This window comes from Gambusia affinis, linkage group LG12 (genome assembly GCF_019740435.1).
Source record: "Gambusia affinis linkage group LG12, SWU_Gaff_1.0, whole genome shotgun sequence".
Lineage (NCBI taxonomy): Eukaryota > Metazoa > Chordata > Actinopteri > Cyprinodontiformes > Poeciliidae > Gambusia > Gambusia affinis.
Genome location: NC_057879.1, coordinates 16,503,651 through 16,523,376, shown reverse-complemented (window position 1 = coordinate 16,523,376; position 19,726 = coordinate 16,503,651). Strand labels below are relative to the sequence as shown.

The following is a 19,726-nucleotide window of genomic DNA, read 5'->3' as shown; positions in this document are numbered from 1 at the left end:
ATATTTTACACTTTGCATTCTGAAACCACGTTTATATATGAATAAGAAACTTATTTTTTCCCTTTTGAAAACTGCGTAAGGATCGGCGCATAAACCTATTTTAATACTTAATTTATTTGCGACCACGCTTCCTGTTGAGCGCTAAAGCAGATGTGGGTTCCGACTATTTGCTGGATAGCAGCATGCCGTTCACATTAGCTACAACATTACAGTGACCGAAAAGCGTCTGTTAAAGCGACCCCGCCCCAGTTAACGCGATGATATTTAACGAGAGACTGTTTAAGGGTTTCATTAATACCCAATTAAATTAACAAGGTTAATTTAAAAAGCGCTAGCAACGACCACGCGGAAAACGAATAAAAATCCACCACATATCATAAATATTTCCATTCACGTTATGTGTCGCAGAGAAGAAACAAACGTTTTTATTTAGTCTTTTACGTTTTCCTATTCGTTAATTTCATTACAGTTCACACATTTTGACTTTATTTCTGCTTTTTCGTGCAAGTTAGTCGGATGAAGTCAGCAGCTAGCAATGTATATTGGACTGGGCATTCAGCGCCGTGCTCGAATATTCTGGTAGCTTAATAATAGCTATACTGTCAGAAAATGCGGCTGCTTACCGTCCGTATTGGAAACTCAATCTACTATAAACTCGTGAATGTATTCAAATAGCCAGATACCTTTCTTGTCTTTACAAATACTCTGCATCTGTAAGGGATTTTTGATACAACGAGCTCTTTTAGCTAACTCACGGGACAGACTATTTCCTGGCCTTCCTTTAGCTAGGTTAGCTCCACGACATATATAGGTCCCGTGGTGGTGAACGCTCTGTCGGAATGATATATTAAAGACATACATTACAAATAAGAGCAACAATATAACCGCCTTGCGTTAGATAATATCATTGTTTGGTGGACGAAATAACAGCGATGTGGGAGCTTCTGATGCGCTTTGTGTTGCTGTGGATGTTGAGAGCACACAAACCTGAGGAGGCCGCCATCTTCTTCAGCCGAGTCCAGAAGCACACAGAGGTGTGAACATCCGAGCGGGTAACACCGAGGAAGACACAGCAGCAGCAGCACACCGGCGGACCAGCGCACTGCAAGCTGCTCTGCCCTGCATTAAATGTACTGCTTTGCAAAAGTATTCATAACCCTTGAAGAACTTTTGTTACAGTTTGTATCACTACAGCTTCGAACATGAATGTATTTCACTGGGATTTTCAATTCAATTCAGCTCAAAAAGACCGTTTATTACAAAGGAAAACTATATGTTTTCATACAATTTTCTTCAAAGGTGGCGTTCTGAATTGTAGCGATTCTGGTGAGTCCTCTGACTGATAGAAGTCACTGTTATAGAACAGTATTATGAAGGGGATGCTTGTCTATAATTCTATTCATTTAATACATATAAAAAAATTATTTTTGTCCAATAATTCCCTGAGGTTCCAGAGTAGACCCAGCTTGTTTAGCCTTTTTAAGTTTTTCCACTTTCCACAACAGAGAAGATATGCAACATCTTGCTGCAAACACTAAAGAATCTAAACAACCTGAAAAAGTTTTGTCCCTTCTCCTTTCTACTGAACAACAAGGTGTTATACTCCATCTCCACTTCTTTCCCATGACGGAAATAGTGTTTGACCTTACCCCGTTTCTCCTGAAATTTACAATAATTTCTTTTCTTTTGTTCACATTCAAGATAAGATGAACATTCCTTATGTGAAAGGAATGCACGGTTTATACATATTTTTACTAATGTGAGTTCAGCTTTAAGCCGAATTTTACAATCTGTAAAATGCGACACTCATTTGCAAACACTCTTTTTCCATTTAGAGCCTCAAATCTGTCTGCAAGATTTGCACATTCTTCTCTCTAAAATATGCCACGATCAGTAATATCGGACGGAGAACATATGTGGACATACATTTTACATTTTCAGATTTACTCTCTTCTTGCCAAGCTTTCCATTTAGGTAGACAAGCATGTCTTTCAACTCCGTTTCCAGATGATGGATTGAACTAAACTCCTTGAGATGTTTCAAGATAGGGATATAATTTCATATATCCCTACCTTTAAAGACTTAAGTCTTCATGGTGCTGTAGGTTAAATTAATGGTGAAGAAACAAACCAAGTAGAGCAAAATACATACGGGTTTTGGTTGTAATGCAATTGAATTTGAAAAGCTCAAGGGTTACTCCCTAAAGATGGCCCTGTGCCTGAATCTCAGTCTGTTTAATTTCACTAATAAAAACCTTTTATAACACATGGGGTTGAGAAGCTCTATTGCATTACACTGTGGAACTACTTAAAAATATCTTATTTATTTTTGCATTGTTTTTAGTCCTGCAGCGTTGTGTGACGAAAGTATAACTAACCATATATGCTGTAATGATTTGGTCAACTTAATTTTTCATCATTCTTGTCATTTCCTCTTGTTGTGAAAGTCAGGATGCGGTTACAGATGCGATCAGTGGTTTTAGAAAAGCAAACGTCCCAAGAAAAAAACATCCGTTAATAGAGTCATGTCTTTTCACATGTCTGCAGTCCCATGCAAAAGTTTTAAACCAAAAGTCATACATCTTCTTGTAAACCTCTAAAGTGGGCATCAATAGTTCTTCATTCTCGTTTCACCTTGGCTGCTTTTTCTCTTGTGTTTTGTCAAGACTAAGGCAGCATATGGGGCACAAAGTTCCAGGTTTAAAAAAAACAAAACTTGATTTCAGAATTGGAACACGGTGAGATTTTGGTAGCTGAAAAATAAACTACAGAAAACTAAAGAGGAACATTTTTGCATCATTAGACAAGCTGTTAGGAAGAATTGATTTAGTAATATGCAAGTTAAAAGTGTAAACGGCACTGGATTGTATGCAGAATTGTGTTTGGGAACGTTTGTATGTATGATTTATTCCTAGGGTTAAGTTAAGTGGCTCAAATAAAAAAAAAAAGAAGAAAGAAAAACATTAACACACACGACACATTTTTTTAGTTTTAATGGTTATATGCATTGGCATAATTTTTACATATTTTGTGTTACATATATTTACATTTTACTTATGTTTTGTGTAGTATTGTTTCTAATTTATGTATTCTTCTGCATACAACTTTGGTCCTGTGTGGTTAAGTTTGTTAGGCCAGAACTGAAATAGCATTTGTGAAAAAGCTGAAAACATTTTGAATGTTTCCCTTGGCCTGTCAGATCCATGGACAGTTTTGCACTTTTATTCAATTTACACTATATATTTTTTTTTTATCCATTTTTATATGCAATTATTTTTCTACACTTCAATGTACTGTGCCGTTGTTTTAAAGTTCACTTCATTTAAGACAAAGGCAATTTAATTTCATAATACGACTGGCTCAATGATTAACATTTTGCAGAGAAAAAATAAAATAAAATCTTGACGCATTCTTTAAAAATGTGCTGCAATGACCCAAGACTTTTGCACACGCATTTCAACATTCAAATTTTTTGCATTTGTTAAACTTAACAAATGCAAAATATATTTTTATGTAGATTTTAAACCCATTAGCATTCCAAAAGTAAAAAAAAAATGTGATCGACGAAACCATAGGTTCATTAATATGATTTATACTTTAAATAAAATATTTAAACAGGCTGTTTGGAAACCAGATATTTATTAAAGAGGCTCAACACTCAGTACTCCAGGTCCAGTGTTAGCATCCAGGAAATTGCAGCTTGAGCACATCCTGAAGCAGCAGCTGATAAGACGACAGCAGTGTTAAAGTCTGATAAAAATATTTCAGAGCATAAAAAAAGTCACGAGATGTGAATTAGCTTCTTTTGAAGTCATTTAGATTAATAGATTGATTTTAAGTCTTGTTGGGAGCTAAAGCAAATTTATTTAGAGTAAAATATGCACTCATCAGAACACTTCTGATTATTTCACTCTCTGAAAATGTGATTATTCTTTATTGGAAAATCCTTTATGCAAAACATACAAAAGTCCAGAAATGTTAAAGCTTCTCAATTATACATAACTGAACAACTTAGGACACTGACTGCAAACTATAATAAAATAAAAAAAATATTATGTGCAACATTTTATTTTTCTTCTATTAACACAAGTTTAAGCAAGCTAAATTTAAACTACACCTCATACACCAGAGAATGAAAAAAAAAAAAAAAAAGTGCGTCAATAACAAGGTATATTTTTTAATATTACTACATCAGCCTGTGTATGTATTTGTTTACAAGCCCTCGACTCCACGCCATCTTTTCTACACAAAACCTGACCCAAACCCTTCAGAGTCACTGGTTTAATTCTGACCATATTTTTAAATATCAGAATGATAAATGGTTGTTTTTACTCAAACTTTTCTTACTTTGTAAAAAACAGACATTGAAACGGGATTTGAAATCGCGGTGCACCTCAGGCGAGCAGACGGACGGTCTTCCCAGTGACAGTCAGGTAATCGTCATCGGCCAAGGCTCGCAGCGCCTCGTCAAACAGCTCCTTGGTGATCGCCTGCAAGCGGGACGAGAGAAGAGGAAGTGAACACAGGAAGTGAGAGCACATTTCAAACCTTAGAAAATGTATTCTGAGAGCGATACCAACTGAAGTTTTTGTTCTAAAAAGGACATAAGGCGAGGAGAAGATGGTTGAAATACCAGAGCTGCAAATTAAAACCCCTGCCTCCCTTTGGCTGAACTGAGAAGAAGGGCCGACCAGACAAAACACTACAGTCGATTTAAAACACTTACAGTTTCAGACTGTCCCCTGAGGTCATCGAGGAGCTGTTGGTACTTCATGGCCGGCGTCTTTCCTTTGGTCTCGATCAGCTTCTTCAGTGCCTGGGCCACCTCCTCCCTACGTTTGCGCGCCGTAGCGCTCATACCTGTCAAACACAAATATGGCGGCTGAGACACGGCTCACAGGGAGAATACAGAACAACGGGGGCCACTGCTGCATGCCTGTCGTCAGAATTGAGATGTCGACAAATCCGGTCCTGGGGTCGGTGGCCGACTGTTTGAGGGCCTCTCTGTGCAGCCGCTTGGCCTCCTCCACGTCGATGGTCTCCACCTTTTCGGAGAAGCGGACCTTGGCGTGCGCCTCCGCCAAGCGGATCAGGGACTCCAGCTGCCTGGGGTAGGCAGACACCATCCCATGACCGCTGCCGATCTTCCTCATGTCCACATAGGCCTGAAACAATCAGGAACAGGGTGAGCTGCAGCCACCACAGACTGGAACAGTTGGCTCATTCAAATAACTTCAGACAGAAATGAACAGGTTTGATTTTCTTTTGGCAATATTTGCATTGAATTTCCATAAAACTGACACTAAAATTACGAGTAATGTGTTTTTAGATCAGTTTTCCTTGTCATTAATTTGGAGTCAGATTTTTTTATTAAAATATTCATTTTCTTATGTTTCTTTTTTAATTATAAAAATAGAAATAAAACACTAGTTTTTTCTAAATTGGCAAGGAATTATTTAAAGTAGATATTTATCTAAAAAGTTGTCTTTTTTTTAATTTTTATTAGTCATGTGACTAAAGTTTTAATAGGTTGTCTTCAGAGCAAAATGAAAATGGCTCTTTAGGTTGTAAAGGTTGCAAACCCTGGACTAGAATCACTGTTATGCAGAGCTCCATTTTATTTTAGCTTTTCACATTTTCTTAACATTTTAACCAAAAATTGGAAGTTTTATGTGAGCAGGGTGTTTACTGTTCACAATTTCCACAATCGGCTGGATTCATACCAAGATTAAATTGTACAGAATGACGAGGGGAAGTTTATAAACGGATGCTGCACACACAGTTCTGGGAGGCGAGCTAAAGCTGGTTCAACCGCCCCACAAAACAAAACAAACCTCGATGAGGGCCTGGCTGGCCTCCTCGCTCAGTCTCGGATTAATGTACGTCCGCGCGTATGCGATGTAGTCCTTCAACATGGCCATGTCGAGGAACTCTTCCTCCATCTGCTCCTCGCTCTGGTAGTAAAGGGACACCAGGTGGTGAGCCAGCCTACGGTCATAAGCCTCGTCTTGGGGATCCAGCATCAGGAAAATCAGGTCGAATCTGACGGAGCAGGACAAGTGTGTTTAAAAGGAGGCAGCAGATAAGCAGCATGCTGAAGTAGAAGAGATTAAGTTGGCCAAGCTGCTCATTTAAATCAGGCACATATTTTTTCTTAAATAGCAAAAAGGAATGTGATATACACACACACATTACAAAGACAGAGAAAAAGATCATCTTTAGTAAAAGCAGGGATTTAGACTGCCAAATAAAATTTTATTAATCTACTTCTGATGGACTCGTTTGTTCTTTTTATTCTGATTTTAGAATAAAAAGCAGTTTTTGTCACCATTGTTGCTTATTACCTGGACAGTAGCGTGTGGGGCAGCTGAATGTTCTCAATCGTTGTCTTTTTCGGGTTCCACTGAGACTCCACGGGGTTGGCAGCGGCCAGCACAGCGGTGCGGGCGTTCAGCTGACAGATGATTCCCGCCTGCAGAAAGCAAACAGGAAAGCTAAATCTCTCTTGGATTTTTTTTCTTTTCTCCCCAGATAAACGCCTGAGCTCAGTCTTCCACGCTCCACACGTTGAGAAGCCCCTCCAAACGCACCTTGGCGATGGAGAGGGTCTGCTGCTCCATGACCTCGTGCAGCACCGAGCGCGTGTTGTCGCTCATCTTGTCAAATTCGTCAATGCAGCAGATGCCGTTGTCGCTCAGCACCAGGGCGCCCGTCTGCAGGACCAGCTGCCTGGTCTCCGGATCCTTCATCACATAGGCGGTGAGACCCACAGCGCTGGAGCCCTTCCCCGACGTGTACTGGCCGCGGGGCACCAGGTTGTAGACGTACTGGAGCAGCTGGGACTTGCTGGTGCCGGGATCTCCGCAGAGGAGGATGTTGACGTCGGCCCGGAAGTGGCCCCGGCCCGTCTGACTGAAGTCTTTGCGGGTGCCGCCGAACAGCTGCAGCAGGATGCCCTGAAACGGAGATGGAGGGGAAAAATGCTTTGAGTTATACGTTACTATCCTGGTGTCCTCAATGCTGCGAACCATGCTACACAAAAAAATTTGTTTCTGACAGGGTCGTTGCCATTATGAAATTTTAAACTTGATACCAATTCTGAAAAAAAAAAAAAAGTAAAAAAAAAATAAATGCCATTTTCGATATTACAGCAGTGTTTCTACAAAGGAGAAGAATCTTATCAAATATAGACGCATTTTCTTAATCAGGGCAAAATCAATAAGTGAACACTGTCCAAAATGACCATATATCCAATCATCAGAACCATGAAAATATCTTCAGTCTTCCAACAGCTTCGTGAGGCAACCAATAAAGGCCACCACAGACACCTTTGGATTCTAGCACTGCTCGCTCTCCGTCCCTCACCTTCTTGATGTCCTCGTGTTCGTAGATGCTCGGTGCCAGGGCAGAGGAGAGCCGCTCGTAAACGTCGGGTTTGGCCGCCAGTTCCTTCAGGGTTTGCACGCGGTCTTCAGTGAACAGCTTCTGCTCGGCCTCTTCATCCAAACCGTGCAGGCGCTTTTCATCCGTCTTACGGAAGTGGATGACGTCTATATGAGTTTTGTAGACCGACTTCACGTTGCTTTGACGGGGGTTAACGCGCATCGGGACTGCTCTGTAGATACCTGCATTCAAAGAGGGGAGAGAGCCAGGGTGAGAATATAATCTTAAAAAAAAAGATGCAGTGAGTCATGCACTGTTTTGTGTCAATCTAACAAATAAAAGCCCAATAAAGTGTCTTAATGTTTGTGGTTTTAGGGTGACAAAAACCTTTGCCAGCAGCAATAAGAACCAGCCATGTTTAAATAACACCATTTTAGTTTAGAATCAGCTACTAAGAACCAAATTCAAAGAAGATGCAAATAATTTGAACACAAAAGAGTTTATCTGGAAATGCTGAAGTGTACCTGCCAAAGGTTTGACATGAAGCACGGAAGATATTTGTATCATATTGTTTAAATGTGTAGGGCTGTTCTATTTTAATATAACCTGAACTAATAAACCTCCTGTATTTATATTACTGCAGTGACAAACATAGAAACAGAACATAACTCACACCCACTGAAATAAAGAACTGAGATCACTGAATGTGATTATTCTGTCCAAAATAGACAGAGAGCAACTTAAAAGAGCAGTTGGAAAATAGAGAAATCTTTATTTCTAATTTCTTGATTTAAATTAAACTATTAAACTATTGTGCAAAAGATTTTGAGTGAAATACAAAAAAAAAAAGATATTTAAATTATGTGTACATTTTCTCTGACTTTAAGACAATTTACATTACAAGCTTTAAATTCAATCTCAAAATAAGTCAAAACAGTTAAAGTTTTCAAGCATTTTTGCTTTGGTACAAAAACAAATTCACAGAAATATTCACAGAAATCAATGGGAAATTTAATAGAACTGACCCGTGATGTTCACTCTGTCTCCCGGCTGGACCCTGTCCACCAGGTCGTTGTGAGCGTACACAATAGTCGTGTGCGGCGTCTGGCCTGCTGGCATGTCTTCGGGGGACTCTTGGATTTTGATCTGATCAACAAACGAACAGATGTCACGACCTTCGCCACCGCGTCGCTAATTACCACCTGACGCGCTCTGAGAATAGGCGCCGACGATGGTAAGCAAACCGCCCACCAACCGAACTCTCACCATCTGTTTGTCTGAAAAGAGTGAGCGATTGTGAACGAGCGCCATGCTGTGGTTGGTGTTGCAATTGCGACACACGGCTGGCTCGGCGATCCGGCCGCGATCCACCTCTGCCCGGGCGCTGAAGGCGCACACCTGGCACTGGAAGAATGCCTCCTGCATCTCGGGGATGAGCTGTGAGGTGCGGATCACCATGCCGCTGATGGTGATCAGCTGATCGATGTCTGCGGAGGAGAGACGCAACACATGACGCGACGCATCACAGTTCGCAGAAAGCCCACACTAAATATGGGATTGAATACTTTGCATGGGTGTTCATCTGGCGAGTCATTGGGGGCACACCTTCTGGGTTAAGGCTCCTCATGTTTCGGGTCTTCAGGGCGTTGTAAGGGCGGACCTGGATCTGGTACTCCAGGACCGAGTCGGGGAAACGCTCAAAGAAAAGCTCATTGACCGCCATGTCGAAGGTTGGGATGACTTCCTGCAGACATAGCAGAACACAATGAAAACAACCTACATACCATAGGAAGGTCTAAAATGGTATCAACAAAAACAGAAGTTTATTTATATTCCGTAAATATTACTAGACTAACTTTCTAACCTTTGTTAATGACTGAGTGGATGCTGGCACTGATGAAGGAGCAGCAAATGTTTTAGAACTTCTGTCAAATAAAGATCCAGCCAAAGTCATGAGAAATTCCTATAAATGTCTAAGAGAAAACAGCCGCAGGAACCCTTCAGAATTTTATTGGATCCTGCTGAGGCTGGAAGATAAAATTTATAGCAGGATTCTGTACAGAATCTTGTGAGATTCTCCTGTGGTGCAAAAAGCAAATAATACCAGGATACTTGTCAAGTCCTGCAGAACCTCACTAAGTTTTGAGAAGAAAAATATAGCAGGGCCCAATAAAATCCTTTAAAAAAAAAAAAGAAGCACTTTGTTCCTTCTTGCAGGGCTATGGAGCCACACAAAGACGTGGCTTCAAACCTTTGAGGCTCTCTGGCCTGAACATGGAGTCACTTACTGACTTTGGCTAAAAACTGACGAGAGAAGACCAAAGTTTTGAGTCATACGATGACTTAAAATAAAAAGAGGCTCAGCATCAATGAATGTCTCTTGAATGTAAACGATGTTCATTACTACTTCTTTATTTATGTTCTCATTTAGGAAAGTCTGAGGCTTTCTTTGTTATAAAACTTGAAAGAAAGGAGAATGTTCTTTAGATTGTTTTAATTTAGTAAAATTGCTTTCTGGATTTTAAAAAGTTGCCAACTTGATATTTAGATGAAGATCAGAATCTGGATCAGTGTTTTAAAAGCCCGGGGTTCTTTACCTGTGGATAGCAGATGAGCTGTCTGTACAGCTCTGCATCAAAAGACTGCACATGTCGACAGTTCACGTTCAGGACGGGATCACCAACAACACTGATCTGACAGATTAACAGAGAAAAGTCAACTTGAGACAGGAGGAAAAAAAAAAAATCATCACAAAGATTTCTGATGTAACTGTTTGAAGGTTCTGAGTTAAATGAATACAGCACCTCTTCTAGCTTCTGCATGTAAAGCGGCTCATTTAGATCCAGACCAGCGTTCTCATCCTCAGTGGAGGTCGGGTCAATGAACCTCTGCAGAAACCTCTGGAATTACAGGAGCAACGTGATTAAAATGCCTAGTTCATGTCCAATACTGAAAGATATCAGTCAGTGGCTGTCGGTTTTAATCTGCCACACCTGGAACTTCTCCTTGCAGGTTCCAACGTTGACGTCAGTCCCCCAGATCACCAGCCTGTGGCCTGCATTGGGTTCGCTGGCTACTGCACCATCTGTGCTTGGCTGGGAAACAAAAACGAACTTTTAACTTCTGAGTTTTATACCAAGGCGTAAGCAGAAAGCGACCGATTGAAACCGACCTGATCCGACTGTAGATCCACCTGGGGAGCCTTCCTGACTGACCCCAGATCAGGGCGCTGTCTGGCCGGTGTGCCACGGACGCCACTGCGCGGGGTCCCTTCCACCCTAGAGCTCGGGGTCCCTTCAACCCTGGAGCTTGGGGTCCAGTAACCCAGAGGGGAACTTATGTCCACTTCATTTGGCATAACTGCATAAATGAAATTAAATTAGACAACGAGCCTGATTTCATTTCCTCTCGTTTAAGGAACAGATGAGCAGAAAAGTACCTGATGGTCTGGGGCTGGAGAACAGAGAGGTGTCCTGAGGGGCAGCCGGACTGAGAACGTCCGTGGCTGGGGATGTCGGCATCGGCATCAGATCGCCACCGGAGGAGTCTTGGCCTCTGCGCCTCTGGGAAGGAGGCGAGGTGGGACCCTCGCTGCTTGCTGGGATTGGGTAACGGACAAAGATACAACGTGATTTGGTAACTTTGCATATTTTTTTTCTGAAGTTAAATTAAAAAGCTGAACTTACGTGTGGCAGGGTTGGTATTCCTTCCACGCTTGCGGCCACCAGGTGTTGAAGCAGGGGAAGACATGGTTGGTGGGAGATCTGGGCAGAATATGGATAAGATAACAATGTACCTCATGCTGTTGTTTGCATGGTTTTTTTTTTATATAAAATGAATGACATATTTTGGGAGTTTTTTTGTATTCCATTCAAATTACATTTGCATAGTCATATTTTTAATGATTCGCACAAGGAAGTCAACTGAGAAGCTGCAAGTATACATGGAGGAAAAACTTGGCAGTTAAATTTTAATTACATCCTCACAGGCTGAACATAAACCTAAAAAACAGATAGGTAGTTTGGCAGTGTTATAGCACTGCCAAAGAACTATAACATCCTTTGTTGTAGCAAAAGGATGTTCGGGATTCATCTTTGCCCTGGTAGGATTCTTTTTTTTTTTTCAATAATTAACGAAATAATTAAAGCCAAGCCTGACAAAACGTACAACTTGTAAGTCAAGTCACATTTTATTTATTTAGTACATTTACAACAGCTTCTGCTGACCATAGTGCTTCACAGCAAACAACATTACAGGTAGATAAATTACAAAATTTAAATAAAATTAAGTTTAGTTTATATAACACGTCGATCGGTTAAACCCTGAATGTTTTAGAAAAACACACAGAAAATCTTTCATAGTTGATTGTTTAAATGGATTAAATGACTAAATCTTTTTAACACTGAGGCATTTCTTGCTCCAACAACACTTCAGCCACCATTTGGCATGTGGCTGCAGGGAGACAATACCCCATTTCACTTGCTTTCAGCTTTAAACATCGCTTTATATAAAACAAACCGCTCCGTTTGCATTCAGGTCAGCTCGCCTAACAAGCAGCACTGCGATGAACCGGTCATAAAAGCTGCTTACCTTTCAAAAACTTGGCGAATTTGTTGTTTTCTTACCTCTTCTTGTACAGGCGTCCGACTGCTACAGATGTGGCGCGAAATTGTGTGCTACGTCATTTTCGCGGGGAACTTTCAGCCAATCGCAAAGCCTGAATGCACTGCAGTTTCCGGCTGCCTAACTAAGTTCAGTTTATGGTTGGAGGGGTGGATGTCCTGAAGAGGTTTTTATTTTGTAACTTTAAATAAAATGCATGCGTCATTTTTCTTCCTAAAAATACATAGCAGTGGTTTGAAACGTCTACTATGCTTATATATGGTGCAAAAGTAATGTTACGGAATGTCTTGTATGCATTAATAGTCCGGGTTGGGTTGGTTCGGTCCAACAAGTAGAAGCCCGTTTTCTGCTTCCGCCATGTTATTATAAACACAAACATAAACGTCAGATAATTAAAATTATGGCAACATTAAAGCGATAAATCCCTGAAATAACTCAAAACCAAAAAGGCTATAGTATTTTACAAATGTTCGCCATTTCTGCAATATATTTTCATTTGTAAAGTAATATATATGTCTTAGTTGTAAGCCCTGCAATCAGTTTAATTAAATAAAATGTTTATGTTTAATTGCATAGAGTCTAAACAACCAGCAAATACAGAGGAAGTAAATATTGATCTCTGTCCTATTTTGGAAATTTGTCCCATAACAAAAAATTTTATTTTATTTCAATTCAACAAATCTTTCTGTACAAATACTTTTCACCTCTTGTTATCTTGCTTGAGAAGTCACAACAGATGATCTTAGTTGTGGACATACAGGCCGGTGTTGCATTTATCTGGAGAAACATCCAACTGAAGATACTCTGTTGTTGCATTAGTGTCATTTTATAAACCATCCTTCTTTAGATGATCATCTTCAGTGAACAGAACCAGACTTTATCAGTTTTATTCTGATTTTTTAAAGTCATTTGCTTGAATTCTGCTCCCACAACAGATGGTAGAAGAAATGTAGCTATTCAACAAATTTGTTGCAGATCTGCAACAACCTGCAGCAAACGCTAATGGACCAAAGCTTCCTTAAGAAGTAAAGTGTGTTAGGTCCCTTCTTACAGGCAGCAGCATCACTGAGTGTTTTCGACCACCTCCCTGCTCAGATGCACAATATTGGCAAAATTACTTGCTAATCTGTCTTAATCTAAAGGGGTTAAGATTAATAATTTGGATGGCAAATGCTTTTGGTAACACAGTTTATGACCAACTTTAAAACGTGTCTTTTGAATTTTTCCACTAGAACTAAATCGTATTTGTAGAAGGATTACCACGTATGGCATGTGTTTTCATTCTATATTAAAATGCAACATAACATAAAAATAGCTGACACTTTATTTCTGTTGAAGTGAGTAAAATTTCAAAATCAGCAGGAGACCAAAACGCTACTTCCCCCGATGAAGCTCATGATATTGTCCCTCTTGTATGTCATTTTCTTGTACTTTTTTCTGTCTATTTTAATGACAGAGGTGAAATTCCTCATTTAGTATGTCATGCACTGCAGTTTCGTACTTCCAAACCAATTCAGTGACACTGCCTCACCCTCATTCCTACAAGCTCTCAGCCCTAGGCATGGGCCATTTACAATTTAGAAGAAACCACACCCAGCAGGACATGAAAGAAAGTTTCATGGGTTTTCGGTCATCCCACCCCACACCCACAACAAAGGGAGAAATGACAAACCAATCACGGAAAAATCCCCCCAAGACTCAAACCGGGTCATCTACATCCCTTCTCTGCAAGTGTTGGGGGAATTTTAGTTTGCCATCTTTAAGACAAAATGAAGTAAGGAAACTGCATTTTACAAAATATAAATAAATAAAATTAACGCATTTTAAGTCGCTTCAAAATAAGCAAAGAAAGGAAGGTCTGAAGTATTGATATTTAATAAACGTGTGTATATTGCTCCTGCAGAAACATCCTTGCAAATACAAACATTGACCACCATGAGGTGCAGTTTCCATGCTGGAAGTGAAAGGGAGAGAGGAAAAGTACCAAACTTCCTAAATGGAAAAGATGAGAAACATTTCCGAGAAGTGCCAGTCCAATTGTGACTTAAGCGCACCTCCTAGAGGGACCACTGGTCATAAAAGATTATCAAAAACATATCTTTTATCACTTTATTTTAGTAATGTTTGACGCAAAGCCTCCTAATGTTCTACTATGATTCACACGGAAAATATCTAAAACCAATTAAGTTTGGTTTTTGTTTGTTTAGTTATTTCTCTGAATGTCGTGTTTGTAATATTTTTTTAAAAATTCTACCTGAAAGTATGGTTCATTCAACAACTTTTTTCAGTTATAAAAGCTTAAGAAGAATAAAAGTTTAGAAAATATTGTGAATTCTTTAAATGCCGCTCAGACCTCATTTTTTAAAATAGAAAACATTTTCGCTTTCAAATTGAGCATTTCCAGTTACATTACTCAGAGCAACACAACAGAGGTTTCCTGAACTTCTGATACAGTTCCTACTTGTATGTTAACATGACACCTTTTGCTGTGTCTTTGTGCAATAGAACTTTTACTTTCCTTGTAAATCATCAGAATACTTCCTCTGCCACATTTGGAGACGGAAGTTTATGTTCCTTTTGACACATTCCAAACAGTCAACACATATCCTGCAGTATGTAATCAGCCCAGTATCATAAGACCACTGTAATAAAAGCATGTTGCATGGGAAATATGCCTCCCGGCTCTTCATGTGGAGGTCTTAGAAAGGATCTGATGTGGAGAAAGCTGAACCATGTCATTTGCTGGTACTGGTACACTGTTTTATGAAGTCCAAAGTACAACCATTACCTGGAAATATTAGAGTACATCATGTTTCCCTCTGCCGACAATGCTTTCACTGATTTCATTTTCCAACAGAACTTGGATCGTGACCAGCAAATCACTTTTGCCAAAATTACCAGTATCTAGTTTAATGGTCCTTTGCAGGCCAGCAGACTTGCCTAACCTAAACTCTATATCTAATCTCAGCATTGTCAAGAAAGCAACTTGGACTTCCTGAACACCCCATGTTTCCATACCATGCCACACTGATGCATTAATCCATATTACCAAGAGCCCCAGTTAATTGTCCAGTGCATCTAAAAAAAATATCCTTTCCACTGGTATTTAATTTTTTTGATAAGCTTATCTTTTAAATTAGCTTTTTGGTATAATTATCACACGTCTGCAATAAATCCATATGTAAAAACTATAATGAATACGCTTTTTTACTTTAGCTGCAAAAATAAAATAAAATCCACTTTTCAATAAGGTCTGTAAATGAATCAGCTGATTCCTCTTCACGTGTACATTTCATAAACCCTTTTATAATGACAAGATGTTCTGCCAGAACTAAGTAGACATCAGAAAGCTGAACACAACACCCAGTTGTGCTACAATTATTTTGGCTATGTTGAAACAAGTGAAGATGTTCTGCTGAAGGCCAATGAATGGAGAAATGGGACGGGAGGATTGTTTGTCTCCTTCAGGACTGTCTTTACTTTTCTTTGTAAAACATGCAGGGTGTAAGTAGTTGCCCCTCCCTGGCTCTGACTAAACTTTTTCTCTCTTTTTTTGCATCATTACAGCAATAATACCTTTTTGTAGCCGAATAATTCCTCTGCCAATTTTCCTGGTGATAAATTTAATCCTGTTCCGAACAGACAGAGCACATCCTGCACTATGTAAACAACCCTGAACCATTCATACGGTCATAGTAAAAAGTGGGCGGTGTGAGCCTCATGCCCCCTACCTACTCAAACAAGGTACCACGTGACTCGTGTTTGATTTGAGTGGCTCGTAAGAGGGCGGCGTGTGTGACGTCAGCGGGGAACAATACAAAACACTCTGCGAAAGTAGCGCTGCCTCAGAGAAGTGACAGTCCGCTAAGATAACACTGACAGCATCCTGACAGTCAAGTGCAGGAACAAGAAAGCCATCCGAGATTTTTTTTTTTACTTGAAGAATTGCAGGGAGAAAATCTGCAAGGTTGTCGTGCAGCTGAGTGCCACAGCAGTGGGTTACTTTTTTTTATTTAAAAAAGTTGTTTTTGTTTTTTAATTCCCTAACCACGTGGACAAGCCAGCAGAGTTCATGTGTGATATATACAGCCTGGACTCTCACTGCGTGTCCCCACGATGCAACATGAGTTGGGCGATGGAGCCTGCTAACTTCTACGAGAGCACCAAGCTTGGGGGACCGCAGCAGGGGGTCTCAAAGCCGGGCAGCAGGGCTGACGGCGTGGGCGAGGAGAGCACCATGGTGGAGCTGAGCACCACCACTCCAGCCATGTACGACGACGAGAGCGCCATCGACTTCAGCCAGTACATCGACTCCATGACGTCGGTGCCGAACCTGGAGCTGTGCAACGACGAGCTCTTCCTCGACCTGTTCAACACCGTGAAGCAGGAGAAGCCGGACTTCTACAACCTGCAGAGCGCCGTGGTGTCCGGCGGCATGATGCAGCAGCAGCTGTCGACTGTCTACCCCAAGCAGGACGGCGCGCCGGAGAAGGGGGCGTTCTGCGCCCCGATCAAGCAGGAGTCCGACTGGAGCGACAGCGACGTGTCATCATCCCTGCCCTCCCAGATCGAGACCTGCGCCCAGACCTCCGTCAGCCTCCCCATGGGACAGCCGACTCCGCCGACCACCCCGGAGCCCGTCTCCTCCAAGCCGTCGCCGAGGAAGATGGGCAGGGAGAAGGGGAAGAAGTCGGTGGACAGGTTCAGCGTGGAGTATCGGCAGAGGCGTGAAAGGAATAACATTGCAGTGAGAAAAAGCAGGGACAAAGCCAAGAGGCGCAACTTGGAGATGCAGCAGAAGATGATCGAACTGAGCAACGAAAACGAGAAACTCCACAAAACCATCGAGCAGCTAACCAGGGAGCTCACTGGTCTCCGAGAGTTCTTTAAACAGATGCCCAGCGCCTCGTTTGCAGGCTCGGCGAGCTCAGAGGGCCGGTGACACACTTTATCTTCTATGAACTGAGACTTTTAGAAGACATACCTCAATAGACACTTGTCTTTACCATCTGTACCAGATGTATTAAGCTTACCATAATGGCACTGGAAAATATGTTGTTGCTGCCATATTTTTTGTGGGATTGTTTTCTCTGTATTAAATTATTTTACCACTGCATTTACATGATGTCATACCTGATAAGGTACATGTTTTATAATTTCTAACTTTGTATAAGAGCCAGAGCATGATCTTTTATATAGTTTGTATAAAACCTTGAGAATATGTTTGAAAATCTGTAATAAAGAAACAATGATAAAGTGAAAGGATTGTGGTCTGTGAGCAGTCTGTATGAAAATTGGTGTTAAAGGAAATGCAGCAGGAAACACAAAACAAAGTCAGCAAAAACAAGTCATTTTATTGACAGAGTCAGTGTTTGTTTGTTTTTTTTTTTAATACAGAGGTAGAATGGTTTGAAAATAATTATTTTAAAGTCAAAACTCAGACTCATTCACAGTTAATGATCCACATGGGCTGGTTTGACAGCCTGCATGCCACTGGTCTACCCTTGGGCTGTCAACTCCTGCTGCACAGGATCACATATCATTAACACAAACAAGACCTTGTCTTTTTGCAGCCCCCTTCTCTTCAGAACAGCCTCAAGCTGTCAGAGGAGGCCTTCGGAAGGGGGAGTGGAGGATAAACTGGCTCAGACCAAGGCCCAGTGTGCAGATTGCTGGAGCCAGTCAAAGTCTGAGGCTTGCTATCAGCAGGCTTGGAGGCAGATCTCTTCCAGGCCCATCCACAGGGCAGGCTTCCTGGTGACGACTCGGACATAAACGGCCAAGGGACCCACCTCTTTTCCCAAGACGCTCTCCACATCGTACCCTTGGAGCTGAAGCAAACGATCATGCAAAGATACTTTTAATGCATGCCTTTTAAAATGAAGTATGCATGTAAGATTTGCGTTTTTCACATGGATAAGTACAGAAATGGTGATTAAAAACTGTCCACACAACTCGCGCATGAAGAAAAGCATTAATGCAAACACTGGGATTACAATGCCTTTCATTGATGAGAAACAGCTCCACCACATGCAGTTTATGTAAGAAGTGAATAATAACACCCAAACCTATAAACCGCATGCACACTTCAAATCCCTCAAAACAAAAGAGAGGGTGGAGGATTGTGTCACAAATCTGGCTGTGAACGGTATCAATAACCAGTCAGTCATTTCACTCAACAAAGAAGAGCGTTTATCACAGTTACAGGAACAGATGACTGTACCTTAAAGGATATATTGACATAAAAAAAATAATCTGTGCACCTTCTATCTTAGCTCCGACTTATGTAACAGCTTGATGAGTAAACCTACCTCACTGCTTTCCAGCACGGGCGTGTTCAGGATCGACGTGATCGTCTTTTGCTGCAGCTGTCGGAGAGATTAAAACATGCTGAAGTCAATAATGCCTTTTTAATTATCGCCGCTGCATTGTAAATGAGAAAAAGAAATGCTGCACCAGCAGATTGCGGACTTTCTGCTGGTTTATGGTCGGAAGGGGTTCAAATATTAGTAGGCCGATAAGAACGTTGATAATTTTTACTGGTTGTCTCACTGAACTGTGCATAGCTACACCAAGTTCTCTGTCACTGAAAGACCTCTGCACAAAGCTACATTTATCAAGACTTTCATCTACAGTGCAGAACTCAAACGCTTTATGAGTAACATTTATGGAGAGGTGTCATGGAATGATTCAGTGTCTCACTCATGGGTTACTACAGGACAGATGATTGGTCAAAGGTTTAATCTACACTTCTGCCATCATGTACTAAAAGATTTAAAAAATATATTTCTTTTCTGCCAAAGATAGCAGCTTCAGATTTACACATGTTATTGAACTGTTATAAGTTTGAATCAACATTTCAATATATATAAAAACGTGAATTTTTCAAATACTAAAAGGAGAGCAGTACATTTATATTCAGTCCCCTTTAATCCTTTATACCAATAAATAAAACTTACAGTAACTAATAACATCCCAAAGACACATAGTTACTAAACAAAGTTAATCTGTGTGTGATTTAGTTTTTGCATAAATAAAACTGTTCTTGGAAGTGAACAGTGGCAAACAAACAGCATCATGACAATTAGGGAACACAGCAGGCAGGTCAGTTGAAAGAGAAAGTTGTAGTACATTGTAGTAAAGAGTAGGAATGGCACCACTGAAGAATGACTGACCACCTAAAACTGAAAGGCCACCCAGCTGCAACACTAATCAGAGTAACAGCTAAGGTGGAGATAATTCTTTAAAAAAAACTACAGGCATGAAGAATATGTCAGCATGTAAACAATTACTAGTGCTACGAACAATGCCACGAAGAAAGCCAATGGCTTAAAATGAGACATGAAGAAGTCACATTTTAAGTTTGCAGCCAGCCAGGCAGGGGATACAGCAAACATGTGAAGGTTCTTTGGTAAGATTTGTGGCGGAAAAGTTTCTTTTGCAGCCACTATAACTTCAGGCAGGGGTGGAGGTTGATCGTCTAACAAGACAATGTTACTAAATGCACAAAGATGCAATAAAAGAACTTGGATTGAGACATTTTTCTGTCTTCAAATTCTCCAGTCAGTTTTCAGACTAGAGTTCAATTTACAATCTGTGGAAAAACCTGAAAATGACTATTTACTATTTATTTGCCTCTGAGCTATTTTGCAAAGGAAAATGGCAAGCATTTAAACAATTTGCATGCAGTTTCAAGCTACAGAGATCTGACCTGACATTTC

General features: G+C 40.7%; 3 protein-coding genes across 6 annotated transcripts in view; 1 reads left to right on the top strand and 2 right to left on the bottom strand.

Moving 5' to 3' along the window:
- Window positions 1–3,610: 3,610 nt before the first annotated feature.
- mcm4 (minichromosome maintenance complex component 4) lies at window positions 3,611–12,130 on the bottom strand. 4 transcript variants are annotated; one of them, XM_044134275.1, is made up of 18 exons: window positions 12,008–12,130; window positions 11,069–11,146; window positions 10,822–10,980; window positions 10,555–10,742; window positions 10,376–10,477; window positions 10,187–10,282; window positions 9,980–10,075; window positions 8,988–9,126; window positions 8,649–8,869; window positions 8,408–8,528; window positions 7,365–7,624; window positions 6,590–6,955; window positions 6,344–6,471; window positions 5,834–6,041; window positions 4,936–5,164; window positions 4,726–4,859; window positions 4,393–4,489; window positions 3,611–3,722 (listed from the first exon to the last, which is right to left on the bottom strand). In XM_044134275.1, the coding sequence occupies exons 2-17, from the start codon at window positions 11,130–11,132 to the stop codon at window positions 4,394–4,396; spliced, it is 2,607 nt and encodes an 868-aa protein (XP_043990210.1). In that variant the 5' UTR covers window positions 11,133–11,146; window positions 12,008–12,130; the 3' UTR covers window positions 3,611–3,722; window position 4,393. The 4 variants fall into 4 exon arrangements, with proteins under 4 accessions (XP_043990210.1, XP_043990211.1, XP_043990208.1 ...); XM_044134276.1 differs by having other exon boundaries at window positions 3,623–3,722; window positions 4,347–4,489; XM_044134273.1 differs by lacking the exon at window positions 3,611–3,722 and having other exon boundaries at window positions 3,896–4,489.
- A 3,713-nt stretch (window positions 12,131–15,843) lies between these two features.
- Window positions 15,844–17,267, top strand: cebpd (CCAAT enhancer binding protein delta). Its single transcript, XM_044134272.1, has one exon. It carries the CDS (start codon window positions 16,078–16,080, stop codon window positions 16,945–16,947), a length of 870 nt encoding a protein of 289 aa, XP_043990207.1. The 5' UTR covers window positions 15,844–16,077; the 3' UTR covers window positions 16,948–17,267.
- A 72-nt stretch (window positions 17,268–17,339) lies between these two features.
- The window catches only part of spidr (scaffold protein involved in DNA repair), a 44,818-nt gene continuing 42,431 nt past the window's right edge, over window positions 17,340–19,726 (bottom strand). Inside the window, exons 19-20 of the mRNA XM_044134270.1 lie at window positions 18,317–18,373; window positions 17,340–17,836 (exon numbers count right to left, since the gene is read on the bottom strand). Coding sequence (XP_043990205.1) covers window positions 17,708–17,836; window positions 18,317–18,373 — 186 coding nt within the window. The 3' untranslated portion in view covers window positions 17,340–17,707. The remainder of the gene's footprint in view (window positions 17,837–18,316; window positions 18,374–19,726) is intronic.